We start from the raw sequence: 14,476 nt of genomic DNA, 5'->3' as shown, positions 1-14,476 counted from the left end.
GGAGGATAGTAAGTATTCTTTTATTGTGACAGACCTGCTCTCAAGTTTGTAGTCTCTCTTGGCTACAAAGGTTGGTTGGCTCCTCTTCTCTCTGGCCAGATAATCCCTTAAGGACATGGCCTCCATGGCTAGGGCTGCTCTATTCAAAGGAAAGTAAGACTAGGATGTGGGTTTAGGAGCAGAAGAGTGGGGCAGGGCTGAGGGGGCTACAGGGTATCCTGTGAGCCCAGGCGGGGCGCTGGGTCCCCTGGAACAGGCTGCTGGAGGCAAGGATAAATGGTGGCTGCAGAGTGGACGCCCCAGTTCCCGGCTGGAGCTGCCGGTGCCCAAGATGGCAGAGACAGGGCTGAGGCTGAGATCGCTGCCCCAGTCCCAGGCTGCTTTTCCAGGCACAGGGCCTCGTCCACCATCTGCGCTGCCCTCTGGAGGAGGCGGAAGGCCGTACATAATGGAGCATTAGCATCCCTTGTCTCCAGCCCTCAGCTGAAGTTTCTGACCCCAGGAAAGGAAGAGACTAGAAATTTGGATCTGCTTTTCATTTAACAAGGTAGGAGGTTGGGCTTGGAGAGTTCGATCTGCTTACGGCGCCAAGGGGGAACTGCCCCTGGGACCCAGGGCTGCGATTCCAGCTCAGAACTCCTGAACCAACATACTGCTTCCAGCCCCGGCACACCTGATCCAAGGGTTCCTCTGCACAGGTGTCTTCATCATCTGGCACTTCCTCGGCCCCCGCTGTCTCCTTCCTTGGGTGGGGAGCCTCATATACTCCTTTGACTCCTGATGAGGGACGCAGTGCGGGCTGATGCCCAGGCTGAGGAGCCATCATTCCCTTGACCTTCTCTCCCAGCCCCTCCCCCTGCCCTCCCCTGAGCCTTGCTCCACGTTCCCTACTACCTCAGAGGATGGCAGCATAGCTCCCAGGCAGGCCTTTGGCCTCCATCCCTTTCAAACCCCCTGCTGAAGTTTCAGTGCTTTGAGTTTCCCTGTGCCTCTTTCTGTATTGCCAGGTCCCTGCGAAGAGGCCAGGGACTGCATGTGCACATGGGGGAGCAGGGAAGATTTGTGCTGAGGTCAGGGCCGGCCCTGTACCCAGGCATTCTGCCCCCATAGACCTCTCCCATGACAGCAGGGACCATCCTGGATCCCTGTCAGAGGGTGGGTGAGAGGGTCCCAGGGTCCCCTCACCTGATGGAAATGAGAGAGTGGGGAGCCTGCTTCTTGGCTGAATGGCCTGCTGGCGTCTGGCATGAAAAGCAGATGGCTCAATTTGGCTTGGCTCCTTTGTAGAGGGCTGGGTTGCCTGTGCCCCGTGGCCATGGGCCTGTAGAGGGAAGACTGGGCTTGGGCTGTGGATGCTGGCTCTTCTTGCCTTCTCTCCTGCCAGGCCACGCTTGAATGCCCTTGGTGTCTGCGGGAGCTTGGGAGAGATGCCGTCCATCTTCATAGCCTGCATGCTCCCTCCTGGCTCCCTCTTCCCATCAGGCTGCCTTATCCAGGGACAGAACAGCCGGTGCCTGGCACTCAAGAAGCCCAGTGAAGCCAGGCTGTGCCCCCGAGCCCCCCAGTGCTCACTGGCTCATCTTTTGGGAGGGCTCAGGTCTGGGATCAGCTGAGGAGCGGATAAGCTCCTTTGGATCTTGCTATGTCAGATATACCAGTTTTTTCTCCCAGCATCCAACCTGGCAGAAAGGCTTTAGGACCAGCAACTCAGTCTAAAGATCTTCGAGGAGCCTGGTTGAGCTGTCTCTTAGACCAGGTTCTGGTCTGGCCCCTGCCACTCAATAATTGTGTCATCCTGCACAAATTAGTTCACTCCTTTGAACTTCAGTGTCTCCACTAGAAAATGGGAACGATAACCTCTGTTTCACAAGGTGACTGAGAGGACGCAGGGACATGTGGTGAGAGCCTGAGCTGGAGGAGAGGTCAGCCAGTCACCCCTCATCTTTCCTGCCTCCCGTGGCCTCCCCCATCACCTACCCGCTGCTTGTGAGGCCTAGACTTTGGGTCTGGAGGGTGCCTGCGACAAAAAAAAAGAAAAAGTTTATAGTAGGCAGAGAAAGGCATGGAATCAGGGTGGCTTCCGCTGCTCTACCCTGCTACCCACCGCCTCACACATACATACCAGCAGCCCCTGGGCAGTGAGGGGCTAGGCACCAGCAGCTCCAGATAGGGGAGGGCCTTGAACTCATCCTTTCCCACAGCCACATAGTAATGGCCATTCACCAGAGCCTCTCTTGCTGACAGTGGGAGCCCTTCCAGGGTGCAGAGTCTGGGAGAGAGAGGTAGGTGGGTAAGGGCCAGTAGACAAGATCCCGTTCATATTTAGCAGACTGTGACGGGTTGGGTACAACTATTCCAAAGGACCCTTTGGCCACTTGCCCTCTGGACATCTGGGCCAGTCTCCTAGGCTCTGCCGGGCTCCAAGGGCTCAGCATAGAAGGAAGTGCCATTTGGGGAAACATGTTTTCTTTTGCCTTGTTGTCCTTAAGGACAGCCGAAAACTGTAGGGAGATGCCCTCCAGGGACTTTTGGGTCTCCTCAGTCCCCATACTCACTTGCACACAGCTCCGGTCTGTAGTTTGGCCTTCTCAGTCAGGAGCTTCAACACTGTTTTCCAGTCTTCGCTGGCCGCCTGGGACAGCTTCAGGCTAAATGGGGGACTTAACAGGTCCCCATTCCTGAACACACTGGGACAAAGAGCAGCCTGGTAAGGAGAAGGGTCCCTAGCACTCCCCACGTATGAGAGGAAGAAGGGTAGCACAGGGCCAGAAAATGGTCTAAGAACATTGGTCCATTTTCACCCATCAGGCATGTTGGGACTTTTTATATCCCCATCAGAGACCAGGGGCTTCTGGAAGAATCCCACCCACATCTTGGTCTTACTGAAACAAAATCTGTGCTCCTGCTCCCCGACACCAGCACTCACTGGATATAGCAGGGGGAACCTGCTGGTGGTCGTGGTCCACAGGTCCCATCACGTGGGCAGTGAGTCTCAGGAGGATCCTGAAACCCAAGTCAGGCCCTCAGATCAGAAGACAGTTGGGGCCTTTGGTTAGGGGTGGGTTCGTCTGAGGTGGGTAGGGTGGTTGAAGGAGGGGACAAGGAGGGATGGGACTGGTCACACCTTTCACCAAAGGGAGCTTCTCCCTCCCTGAAGTCACATTCCAACCATCCCCTTGCCCTCGTGTGTTTTACAGCTTCCTTTTTCCTTTGGGGACCACAACCTGGAGGTAAAGGGAGAGGCTGGGAAAGGAGCAAGGGATAGCATCTTGAAATCCTGCACCCCAGGAAGGGTAGCAGCTGGCTCCAGAGAGGGTGTGGAGAGTGCCCCGCCTCCCAGCAGCAGATCCTGCTACTTCCAGGGCCCCTGACTTCCCAGACTTAACTGGGAACAATCCCAAGAGCAGGGAGAAGACAGAGGGCTAGAAGCCAGCACCCACCCACCCACCCCCACTCACTGGTAGTCTGCTGCTCTTTCCACCTGGAGCCTTCCGTCCAGGGGGTAAATAGCTGAAAAGACAGATGGGTCACAGGTCATCTCGGGAGCCTGGGACCTCAACACCCTGCTAGCTGCCAGAGTGAGGGTCTGGGGCTCAGCTTAGCAGGTATCCATTCCCACTGGGCCAGTCTCAAGACACCTCAGTCCAGAAACATCCTGACCTTTGAGCCTGCCTTAGGGCCCTGCATCAGGCTGACCACCCAGACCGGGGTCTCAGACACAAACCATTAAGATTAAAGGTCAAGAGAAACTAGTTCATTAAGCATCTTACTGTAGCTCAGAAGTTTTCTCATTCATGAGGTTTCATCTCATTTTCTAGAAGACTGAAAGCTAAGTACTCACCTAAAGTAACACAGAAGTAACAGGTGACAGGGCCCAGGTTCTAAGTCTGAATGACTTCCCACCCCTTGCTCCTTATGCTACCATCAACAGCTCAGTAGCACCTGGAAGCTCAGATGCTCAAATTATTTTCCCATCTTGGAAGGCATGGCCCCACCCTGCAAAGGGGGTGGCCCCAGCCCAGTGGGGAGCATAGGAGACCTAATCACAGCAAGGAGGAAGTGCTAGATGGATTTAAGTGTTTGGTGGTGATGGTGGTAGAATCCAATCAAGAGCCTTTGGAAAAAGGGGCTCAACCTGCTGGAGAATGTTCTGGTCCTGACGGTGGTGGGCATGAACATCAGACTTCACCCAGAGCCATGACTCCACTATTTGTTGGGTACTCTTAGGCAGGTTTCCTTGATTGTCTTCTAAAGAACAGGGATAAGACCACCTCCTGCGTAGGGCTGCCATATTCCAGAGAACACGTAAAGTGCCTGCACGTACATAGTACTGAACACGTGCTACTGCGCTTGCAATTACCTCCCTCCCAAGGCCCTAAGCAGCCCCAGCCCACTCACTGCAGCTTGCGGAATCTTTCAAAGCCAGCAGCCACATACTGCCCTCCGTTCTGCAGGTCCGCCAGGTCCGTGACAGGGTGGCCATGACAAGGCGTATAGAGGGCCCGCACAGCCACTGGGGCCTGCACAGCCGATGTCACCTCACAGAGGAAGGTCTCCAGGGTGGGAAAGCGGCGTTGACTCACCACCAGCTGGCAGCCTGGGGAGAAGGGGTCCCCATTCCGGTATACCACTACCCTCTTGGCTGCTGGATTACCACCACTGGCCATAGTGTGTCCTCGGCAAGAGACGCGGAGCTGTTGCCCGGCAACTAGGCAGGCTGGGAGCAGTGCCAATCAGAGGTGGAGTCCTGCACCCTCGCCCAGGAAGGTGGGGAGAGACTCCGCAGGAGCATCTGTCTGTGTTCAGGGTCTCATCCAGCCACACAGAGTAGGGTGGATCTGATCACTATACTGGAAGGGAAGACCCTGGGGCTCAGTGAGGGAGGCAGTGGTGGAGATTGCACTGAAACACAGATGTTCCGATACTGGATAGAGGGAGGAATTCTCTGAAGCTCTCTGCCACCCTGCAGCCCAAGGGCTGAGCTCAAAGGTGGATCAGCTTTGGGGACTGTTCCTAAGGATGGCCAGTCTGCCCCTGGACTGTGGTTCCCAGCCAGCCCTGGGGAAGATGCCCCATGCCAGTAGGAAAGGAACACGTGGGCCCCAGTGTCTGTCCTAAACAGAGGCAGAAGACAAACACAGCCAGGTGCAGAAGCCAAGAAAAACCTTTATTCTCCACCAGGCTCCCCACTTTACTTATCCCAGGTAACTCCCTGCCCCCAAATTTGGAGTAAGCCACAGGCGGAAGATGAAAGAGTATCCTCCCACCCCTCCCTATACCGGTGCCAGCTTTCTGCTCCAGCTTCTCTTGGCCCCATGAGCCACCGATGGCCAAGGGCAGGAGGCAGAGCTAGTACCAGGGAGCAAGGATGAGGCCCTGGCTCCCCAGGGTCTAGCCTGGTGGTCCTGTTTTCCATGGCTTGTCCTTCCAGTGGTCCTCTCCTGTGTGGGCAGACTCTGTCAAAGACAGTTTCTTAGGTGGCCTCGATCGCCATGGTACAGCCCTCTGGTTTGTCGATTGTTCATGGCTAGGTTCACTGGAGGTTCTATCTCTGGAGCTTTTCTCACTAGGGATCTGGCCCTTGGGTGGCTTAGTCTCCCAGAGATCCTGGCCACCATGCTCTGCCAAGGTCTCATCCCAGATGCCATGGTCCTCTGAGAGGTCCAACTCTCGTGGCCTAGCTCTTTGGCAATCAGGCTCTTTGCGTTCTGGCTTTCTGGGAGACTTATCCTCAATATCCAGGTCCTCACCGAGTGTGGGCACCTGCATCCTGGCTTTTTCAGAACAGTAGCCCCTAGGTTCGAGGCCTTTGGGGATCTGGTCCTCCGGGACTCTCATCAACTGCAGGCAGGGCCCTCCACGGTGTGGCTCTCTAGTGAGCCTGTTCTCTAAGGCCTGGTTATTGGATAGTGTGGGCATCTGTGCTCTAGCTCTCCTGTTGCATGGATCCCTGTACTTGACCCCAGCAGTGGTTTTGTCTGTAGTGGCCAGGCTTTCCAGGGACTTGTGGGGTTGTGATTTCAGCCTCCAGGAGGAGTTATCTACATGGTCTGGGTCTTTAATGGTCCTCTCTCTGTAGAACTTGTCTTTCAGTGGTGGGCTTGTTTGTGACCCAGCCCTCACACAGGTCTGAGCCCTGTGGTCTGGGCACATGCTGGGCTTGTCTCTCATCTGGCTCGCCTCCGGGGATGTCAGTGTCTGTTTGAGAATTAGGTACTGTTGGGGAAGAGAAAAGACACTGTACCAGGCAGGACTGTCTGAGCATAGCAGGAGGCTTCTCCCTAACCTCCTCCCTTGGCCCTAAACGTGCAGAAAAGGCTTCAAATTAGTGGCTACCTCCTTACGGCTATTGATGGCCTGTTGTAGCCACAGCAGTTCCATGGCCAAGTGGCTGTGGTGGTACTGGAGTTCCTGAAGCTTGGTCTGGCTGTGGGGCAGTTCTGGACCTACAGCTTCTGTGAAGGAGGGAGGGAAAAAGGGAGAAGGCTTTTAGGGGTATACAGTGGGCACTGGCCTATCATTTGGCCCTGACACTCTCCTCCTGCCCACCCCTAAGTTGCCCTTAACCAGGCATCGGGAAGAAGAGAGATGCAGCTTATCTAGCACAAGCCTTTGGCGTTTCAGATGGGAAAGCTAAGGCTCAGAGAGTGTCAGGGGTTTGCCCTCAGTCTAGGCAGAGAGGTACCTGGGTTTTCCATCCCTGACATAGCTCTGGTCTCCTCTTGGCTGGGATTCCTGGCTTGCCTGCTGTGCTCATCCTGAGGCGGGGGACTGTCACCTCTGCAGGGAAGACTTCCCGAGTTTGCTGAGCTCTGTCCTGATTGCTTCAGCATCATCTCCCCAAAGACAGCTTCTCTCTCAGGTTCTTTACATGAGAAGCGGCCCCGCCATTGCTGTTCTGGATTTGGTGCCCTCTCTTGGGGTTTACAGGTCCGATGGGATTTTGCTTTCTGAGAAAACAGAAGTAGGAGAACCTGACAGCTAAACCTTCCAAATTTCTGGGTGCCAAGATTTAGCGTATAAGGCAGTAAGGACTAAGGACTGGGATATGAGGAGTGGAGTCTGCTGGTCCTTCCACTGAGAAAAACTTGTCAATAGGAAGGGTGGTTTCTACCATTTCCTCGAATCCCCTGCCCAGGTCCCTCCTTTCCCTCCCTTCTTCCACTGGGGTGTGTACTACCTCTGGGAGAAACTGGGGCCTGGGAATCCAACCCTCTGTCCACTGAAGCGTGCCCAGGTCACCCTCGATTTCGCGTACAACAGCCTCATACTCATCTCGCAGTCTCTGGATGTGGCGTCGGACCAAGAAGCCCCGGACGCAGGCCTGGTGTGGAGAATAAGGGGAAAGAAAACGCTTATCACTGCAAAAGTGGGGGGATTCCTGGAGGATTCTCCTGGAGAGCTCATCCCAGTGACTCTAAGAGGGGACCTGGCCGCGGGAAAAGGATAGGTGACGCTGTCAGAACAGTCTCCGCGGGTTCAAGGGAGGATGCTGGACTGGATCCACCTCTTCGATTTGAGGCCTTTCCCGCCACTTCCAGGATCCCGCAGGAACGTGTGGTGGGAGTGGAAGGCCGGTGGGGGCCCGTGGGTCCCAGCATTCGTCAGGGCGGTGGGGGTGGGTCGGTAACTCCGGAGGCGGGCACGAGGGTAGGTGGCCGAACGTGGTAGCTTCATCTCGTTCGAAGACCCCAGTCCGAGACCCCGTGGTGGGAATCATGCACTCCCAGCCCGCTCCGCACCTGCAGCACCGACACCCCGCGAAGCAACCGCTCCCGCTCCATCCGGGCGCCAACGGACCTGCCGCCTGCCGCGCGCCTGCGCCGTGCGTCACTAGTCCGCGCCGCGCACAGGCCCCGCCCCCGCCGTCTCCACGGCAACCTTGCTCCTCCCGCGGTGGCCGCCGGGTCCTGGCACCTGCCTCCAACTCCAGGTTCCAGAACTACGCTGGGAATTCCAGCTCCTGAGCGGTTCCGCCTAAACCAGTGTGTTGCGCAGCGGTGTCTCTGCGGAGGCCCGGGCCTGCGGTCCCCGGCCGAGTAAAGGCGCAAGGAGGGGAGGGAGCACACGGAGCCGGTGTCTTTCTTTCTGGTTTAATTTCATCCAGCGCCCCCCTCCCCCATAGCACCTGGGGGGCCGCGGAATACCCGATCGAGTTCGTAAAAAGTCACAGTTTGAAGGGAATGAGAGAGGCAGTCTGGTCCTGGGTCCGACACCTACACAGCTGACTGCTCCTCAGGTTCGGCATTCTCGGCCAGGTGCAACTTCTGTCTGTGCCAGTCAAGGATTGCGATGCTTTGGACCCCAATCTTTCCAGCCCTGTCTCCCCATCCTGAACAGGCTTAGTTTCCTCAATTGCACAAAGGGGCAGGGGCGAAGGACTCAGGTGGTCTGTGGTCCAGGTTGCAGTCCACACCTGCCCTTCTTGCTGGGTGGCTTCCCTCCCCTCCCACCAGCCCCCCCCCCCCCCCCTCGCCCGCCTGCTCTTTCGCTCTAGATCATGCAGTTACATGCACCCGCACTACTTCTGGCTGAGACTAGATGCGGAGATCATCTAAATCAGTGAAAAATAATTGTTGAATGTTGAAAAAGTAGAAAGACATCAGGCAAGTTTTGCCATGGTGTCAGTAAAGTACTTGCAAAGATTTTCTGCCAACATGGGGCTTGAACTCGTGTTCCTGAGATCAAGAGTACCCTGCTCTACCGACTGAGCCAGCCAGGGGCCTCACTTGCAGGGATTTTCATAAGTAGATAAATCACATTCCCTGCAATGGCTTTTCTCCTGATATTCGGGAGAACTCTGCATGGGGGCAGTTTGTGGCCAGTTCCGCTTTAGCAGGACTGAAAGAGGAGATGTTGGTTATATTGTAAATAGTCCTAGAGGGTGGTGAGGAGAAGAAAACTGATTTCTTCTGTGGGAGGTGGGGACACATGTACATGCTGCAAGGTGCCTTCAAAAGGATACATAGAGTTACTAAGATCTTCCAGCTGTCGACAGAGAGAAAAGGAGGTTTCTGTCAGGAGAGGCCCCAGGCCCAGACCCAGATGCTTTTCCAGCCATCTTCTGGTGGGGGTTGAGGCTCCATGCACCCCCCAGCTTTTCACCCCGGGTCCAGGACTAGTCTTAGGATGATGTACCTCCCCCACCCTCTAATGTCCCCAAGAACCAAAGCACCCAGTCCTGACCCACATTGCTAAGCAGCTGGTCCAGGTTTCGGTCGGCCATCGTCTTCTTCTGCTCCTCTGGCAGTCCCTCAGTGACCCCGTCCTCTTCCTCCTCCTCTTCCTCCTCTTCCCCACACACGTCTAGGCTGAAGTGCAGCCGGGCCAGCTTCTCCTGCATCTCCCGCACGTGCTCCAACTGCTCAAAGGAGCATTCCTTCCCTGGACAACACCTGTCTGAGCCCTGGGAGCAGCTTGGGACCCTGGCCCCAGCCACCGCCCAGAGACCAGGCCCTCCAGCCGTGTCTGCCCCCCCCCCCCCCCGCACCCTCTCAGCCCAGCCCATGGGACTCACCGAAGGCCTGCAGCCGGCCTGAATGAAAATCATTGAGCAGGTTCAACAGTCCCCCCTCCATCTCATAGACGTCCGTCCCCTCGGTCAGAAACGAGTGCTGCAGCGGGGTGCCTGCAGAGCCACCCCCACTTCCGGCCAGCACCGGGCGGCATTTCTCCTTGCCTACCCTGGGTGGGGTAGGCATGGACCATAGTCACAGGGTGGGGGCGGTCTGGTACCCCAAGTCTTTTATGCCATCTGTCTATGCACTAATTCATCTTCCTATCTACTCCAGACCATAAAGGGATGTTTGTTCTTCTCTTCTACCCTGGCACCAGGATTGGGAAGGGAAGGGAGCGGGTGAGGAGGGGTAGGCAGAAGAGGTCAAAAGAAATCTTTTTCTGCAGATGACACTCATAGCCAGAACCATGCCTGGAAGGCGGCTTTGGGGTTCTCGTCTGAGCCCTGCACTCATTCCTCCCATGGCTCTGGGTGAATCACTTGTCCTCACTGGGGACAGTTACTCCTTATTGCCACTAGAGCCCTCTTACCTCTCCCAAAAATGTCTTTCTGCGCTCCTCTTCTATTTCAAAACGGTTTTGAATTTTCTTTGTCCCCAGGAAAGCACTGAAGGACCCTTCCCAGTCTGCCCCTCCCTTACCCACCAGAACCTTCTCTTCTGTCTCATTTCCTCTGTTCCTGCTCCAGCCCTGAGCTTCAGTGACACCCTACTGTGGTCATCCCCAGCCATATCTCTTGGGCAGGTAGTGTGCAAAGCCACAGGGAGGCACAGTAATGGGAGAAAGAACACCTGGTGTTTAGCAGGACACTAACAGGGACACATTTAGGGTAAGGTGTAAATTCCCTACCATTAAGAAAAATTAAGCAGAAAATTCAAATTGTACTCCTGAGCATCCCCTTACCATCTCCTGCTCCATGACACTCCAGGGCCCCCAACCACCTCTGATTCTGGGAACCTTCCAGGCAATGTTTTTCTTCCGTACTTATGCCAGGCAAGCCCTTCAGCTTAGACATTGTCTCTGCCCTGTGTGCCCCACAGCCTGTCACTTTCCGGCAGCATTGCTCATTCCCTGCTGAGGGCATCAGCACAGTGTGGGATCCCAGTGACCCATCTAGCCTTTTCCCTACACTGAGGGCAAGGACTGGGTCTGAGGTATCGCCAAGTTCTTAGTCCAAGGGAAGGCATCAATCATTGCTAAGTAACTAGGCTAAGGTTGGCTTTACTTCCTTCCCACAAGGCTTGAGTTGGGGGTCCCTCCCTCCTTGCCCTACTTTTCTTCTGTACCCACCTCTTGAACTTGGCTCGCTGCTTGGGGGATGGCAGATGAGGGAGTCCCAGGGCTAAGGAGCCGCTGTGGCTGGTGGGCACAGGGACCCTTCGTAATGTGCCCGGGCCCTGGGCTGGCTGGGTCAGGCAGGGCTTGGGACTCCTTTTCTTCTTCTTGTCCTCCATTGGATGCTGGCTGAGCCTCAGGACGCACTGAGACAATGAGAGGCTAAGTCGTCACTTCCCCCAGCAACCCCTGAGAGCTGCAAAGGAAGGGCCTTGGGAACTTCTAACTGTCCCCTCATACAAACTGGGACCTCTGTCCCCTTCTCTGTCAAGTATGGGCAGGGCCAGATGTTGGCGCCTCACTGCTAGGGTCTTGGATGTGTACGTGAAGGACCTTCCATGACCCATCCCAGGTCTCCCACCTGCCCTCCAGCCCTAACTGAAAACCTGAGCCCTGCGTGAAAGGGCTGGACCAGATACCGTTCCTCTGCTGTTGGGATTTCCTGTCCCAGGAGCTGAGGGGGCGGACCTGGGAGAGGAAACACGGAGGGGAGGGGCAGGGTGGATGTGAGCTGGCAGGAGAGGCCAGTTGAGGATTAGGGGTGTATTAACTAGACCTTCTTCTATTTAATCGAGTGTCCAGGCAGATGCTGAGAAACCCTGTCAGCAAAGGGCGGTGACCAAGGTGTGGGTGGGGGCACCTGGGAAGACCTCGGTGTCAAGCAGTGGATGGGGGACGGAGGGAGAAGCCACAGCCTGCGGGACAGGGTTCACTGTGGGTTCCGCTACTTCTACGCTGGCATCCCTCCTCTTCCGCCCACCCCCAACCGCAAACATCAGGCAACTCCCAGAAGTTCCCCGGGACAGGCTTCCTGCTGCTTCACCGTCCCCGGTCAGAAAGGCCCTGCTCCGCTTCAGCTGCAGCCAGGGTGGGGTGGGTGGTCGGGCAGCTGGCTGTCTTGGCCTCCAACAATGGCTGCGCCTGTGGCTGGTACCGCTCAGCCTCCGGTCCAGCTCCACCCCCTAAGTCTCAGGTCTGCCAGGTCCTCCCGATGGAGGCCCGGGGCCCTTTACAGGGGCTTTCCCCAGCTGCTCACTCCAGGCTGCAGCCACCAAGCCCGCGTCTGCACTCTAGGATGGTGGCGGCGGCACTGGGGGCATAAGCATTGAAATTGGCACCCGGCTGGCTGGTCCCCAGGGGTTGTGTGGTGGAGAGGAGATAGGAGCACGTCCTCTGCCATGCGTTGCTGCAGCTTGGCCCAGTTAAAGTCTTGATAGAAGAGCAGGAGCCCCTGCTTCCCAGGAATGGCTGGGGGCCACCTGGGATCTATTTCCTACACTCAGTCTTCAAAGCCGTGTGCCAAATGGATCCCTCAGCTGGGGAGCCAGGATCCGAAATGCAGCATCGGACCCGCGATGTTCCACACCCCCCCCACACCCCGGAAGCGGGCAACTGACCTGGAGGTTTGGGGTCTGGAGTGAGGCAGAAGCGTGGTTCCCTCCGCTCTTAGCGCTCCCCTCCTAGAGAACTGAGCATGTGGAAGCAGAGCTTGCAGGAGGTAATTTGCATTTAAAGAGAAAGTGACCTTTTTTTAGTGCTTGGGAGATGGGAGGAGCCTACAACAGTTACCAGGCTGCCCCTCTCACTGGACTTTACCTGCCCACCCGAACTAAGATGGCTATGTTTGTTGTGTGATGGCAATCTAAAAATCTCACTTTCCCATCAGTTTTGGGGAGAAGCTACAGTCCCTTACAAAATGGTGCTGGCTTTGTCAGAAGGCCAGGGTGGAGGGTTATGGATGTGGGGGGGGGGGGAGGAGAAAATGGACAGACACATGTAAAATATATATAAGCATACAAGATATATATATACATAAGCCTATAAGCAGCAGCAGCAGCAGGAAGAAACTACAAGAAAAGACTACCATCTATTGAGTCCAGGTCCCGTTAAGCATTTTATGTGCGTTTGATCCCTGTAACAATCCTGCAGGAAGTTACTGTCATTATCCCCTGTGCTGAAAGTCAACTATAGTCTTGAGGGCAATACCACTCACTCCACAATACCCAGACACTCCTCACTGGTAAGCAGCGGAGGCTATATTCAGTCACTGATGAAGTGGTGGGACCACGCCTCCTCCCTCCCCTTCCCCAGTTCTAGGAGACGCGTGTGGGGAGCACCAGATCAGAGGAAAATCGGTGCGATTACCTGGCACTTGACCCCAGCCCCCAGGAGGGAAACCTGAGCGCCACATGGAGGGCGACCCAGCGCTGCCCGCACTGCCTGGGAGGCCAGATCAATGGGGCAGCTATTTAAAGACCTGGCAGAGGCTCCCAGCTCAGGTCCCCAGAGAACCATCTGATGCAACAGGAGACAGGCTTATCCTTGGCCAGGCTGCCCTGCAGTCTCAAATAACTGCCCCAGGGCAATGTGCAGAGCCCACTGTTCACCTTCCCCTGCCAATGGGCAGGAACAGCTTTCCTGCACCTAATCCTTCCCACAGGCACCCATGCAGGGGCTCTTTTCCAGGTTCTTCCAACACCTAGACGGTTCCAGAAGGGGACACATTAACCCAGGACTTTTTAAATAACCAGAGGTTGGAGGGAGGGATCTGCACAGGCAGAGAGGACAATTGGGAAGCTGCTGTCCTCCAGCTGCTAGAGAGGAGAACCAGGGCTCCTCCAGGAAAATGGTGGCAGGTCCTGAGACACCACTATGGGTGAAGTTATTCTCAGAGATGCTTTGTGAGTTTTAAGAGTTGCGGCAGCCTCCCCTGACTTCTTCCAAAGGATCTTTGACGGAAACCATTGTGACCAGCACAGAAAAGTATCAACCCATTTGGACTCTGATTAGAAAAGGCAGAGGCTCTGAGAGGACTGTCACAGCCAGTGTGGACACAACTGCTCATGGAGGCCTGGAGGGAAGGGCCCTTTAGTTGTCTCTGCCATTTATTTGTTGGGCATTCACATACCATCCCTTGTGCCAGACCAAACCCAGGCTCCGGAGAGAATAGGGTGCTGGTGAAGCCACAATAGGATGCCTCCCATACAGGAGCCTAAACTTTTGCGCCTAGGCTTGGCAGGGTGAACAGGAGTGTTTAAGAAACCAGCCCATTCTTCAGAACTGCATGCAGAATGTGGTCTTCTCAAGGAATGTACAAAATCAAAAGAACTCAGAGGTAGGTCAATGCCAGAGGATGTGGCCTGTGACAGCCCTGAGCAGCAGGGATTAGTATCCAGCCATCTGATTTGGGGCCTCAATTGGCCTATGCCTCTCTGGTTTCCTTACTTTATGCCTTCTGTCGATTTTCCCAATGTCCTAAATACCTTTAGTGGTTCCTCCTGCCCTGTGGATCTAGCCCAAATCACTTAACTTGGCACACAGGCTCCTGGTGATCTCCCACTACCCATCCTGGGCACCTGCATTTCTAGGTAAACTACTTCACTACTAAGTTGTCAAACTTCTACCTGCCTTTTGGGTCATAATTCCTTTCCAGGTGTCCACACCTATCTCCTTGCTGAAGGGGACAGAGACCTCCTTTATGCTCCCACAGCACCACTGACTTTTCTGTATCTGAAAGTTATCTTTCTCCAGGGTGCTTGCTGGCTCAGTGGTAGAGTATGGGACCCTTAACCCAGGGGTTGTGAGTTCAAGCCCAACGTTGGGTGCAGAGATTACTCAAAAATAA

At 55.5% G+C, this 14,476-nt stretch overlaps 3 protein-coding genes across 5 annotated transcripts; all 3 read right to left on the bottom strand.

The window, feature by feature from the left end:
• Positions 1–114: 114 nt before the first annotated feature.
• DCDC2B (doublecortin domain containing 2B) lies at positions 115–5,009 on the bottom strand. 3 transcript variants are annotated; one of them, XM_015080597.3, is made up of 9 exons: positions 4,399–5,009; positions 3,459–3,510; positions 2,927–3,003; positions 2,556–2,687; positions 2,123–2,269; positions 1,978–2,017; positions 1,186–1,321; positions 674–777; positions 115–422 (listed from the first exon to the last, which is right to left on the bottom strand). In XM_015080597.3, exons 1-9 carry the CDS (start codon positions 4,665–4,667, stop codon positions 207–209), a joined length of 1,173 nt encoding a protein of 390 aa, XP_014936083.3. In that variant the 5' UTR covers positions 4,668–5,009; the 3' UTR covers positions 115–206. The 3 variants fall into 3 exon arrangements, with proteins under 3 accessions (XP_014936083.3, XP_053066696.1, XP_053066691.1); XM_053210721.1 differs by having other exon boundaries at positions 387–777; positions 1,186–1,417; XM_053210716.1 differs by lacking the exon at positions 115–422 and having other exon boundaries at positions 647–1,417.
• Positions 5,010–5,146: 137 nt separating this feature from the next.
• Positions 5,147–7,941, bottom strand: IQCC (IQ motif containing C). Its single transcript, XM_015080601.3, has 5 exons — positions 7,743–7,941; positions 7,181–7,324; positions 6,686–6,950; positions 6,337–6,455; positions 5,147–6,216 (listed from the first exon to the last, which is right to left on the bottom strand). The coding sequence occupies exons 1-5, from the start codon at positions 7,782–7,784 to the stop codon at positions 5,392–5,394; spliced, it is 1,395 nt and encodes a 464-aa protein (XP_014936087.2). The 5' UTR covers positions 7,785–7,941; the 3' UTR covers positions 5,147–5,391.
• A 136-nt stretch (positions 7,942–8,077) lies between these two features.
• On the bottom strand, positions 8,078–12,390 carry CCDC28B (coiled-coil domain containing 28B). Its single transcript, XM_015080603.3, has 6 exons — positions 12,249–12,390; positions 10,807–10,997; positions 9,518–9,684; positions 9,191–9,384; positions 8,966–8,988; positions 8,078–8,271 (listed from the first exon to the last, which is right to left on the bottom strand). The coding sequence occupies exons 2-6, from the start codon at positions 10,968–10,970 to the stop codon at positions 8,217–8,219; spliced, it is 603 nt and encodes a 200-aa protein (XP_014936089.1). The 5' UTR covers positions 10,971–10,997; positions 12,249–12,390; the 3' UTR covers positions 8,078–8,216.
• Positions 12,391–14,476: the final 2,086 nt, after the last annotated feature.

The sequence above is a fragment of the Acinonyx jubatus genome, chromosome C1 (assembly GCF_027475565.1).
Source record: "Acinonyx jubatus isolate Ajub_Pintada_27869175 chromosome C1, VMU_Ajub_asm_v1.0, whole genome shotgun sequence".
Classification (NCBI taxonomy): domain Eukaryota; kingdom Metazoa; phylum Chordata; class Mammalia; order Carnivora; family Felidae; genus Acinonyx; species Acinonyx jubatus.
This window is presented reverse-complemented; position numbering and strand designations above follow the sequence as displayed.

Coding starts and splice junctions, on each gene's coding strand:
- DCDC2B (XM_053210716.1), bottom strand. CDS start 4,667: ATGGCCAGTGGTGGTAATCCAGCAGCCAAGAGGGTAGTGGTATACCGG. Junction 3,511..4,398: donor GAAAGATTCCGCAAGCTGCA/GTGAGTGGGCTG, acceptor CTGTCTTTTCAG/CTATTTACCCCCTGGACGGA. Junction 2,688..2,926: donor GGTTCCCCCTGCTATATCCA/GTGAGTGCTGGT, acceptor TCTTTGTCCCAG/TGTGTTCAGGAATGGGGACC.
- IQCC (XM_015080601.3), bottom strand. CDS start 7,784: ATGGAGCGGGAGCGGTTGCTTCGCGGGGTGTCGGTGCTGCAG. Junction 6,951..7,180: donor GGCCCCAGTTTCTCCCAGAG/GTAGTACACACC, acceptor CTGTTTTCTCAG/AAAGCAAAATCCCATCGGAC. Junction 6,456..6,685: donor GTCAGGGATGGAAAACCCAG/GTACCTCTCTGC, acceptor CCTCCTTCACAG/AAGCTGTAGGTCCAGAACTG.
- CCDC28B (XM_015080603.3), bottom strand. CDS start 10,970: ATGGAGGACAAGAAGAAGAAAAGGAGTCCCAAGCCCTGCCTGACCCAG. Junction 9,685..10,806: donor CAGCGAGCCAAGTTCAAGAG/GTGGGTACAGAA, acceptor TACCCCACCCAG/GGTAGGCAAGGAGAAATGCC. Junction 8,272..8,965: donor GAAGATCTTAGTAACTCTAT/GTATCCTTTTGA, acceptor TGACTGGCACAG/ACAGAAGTTGCACCTGGCCG.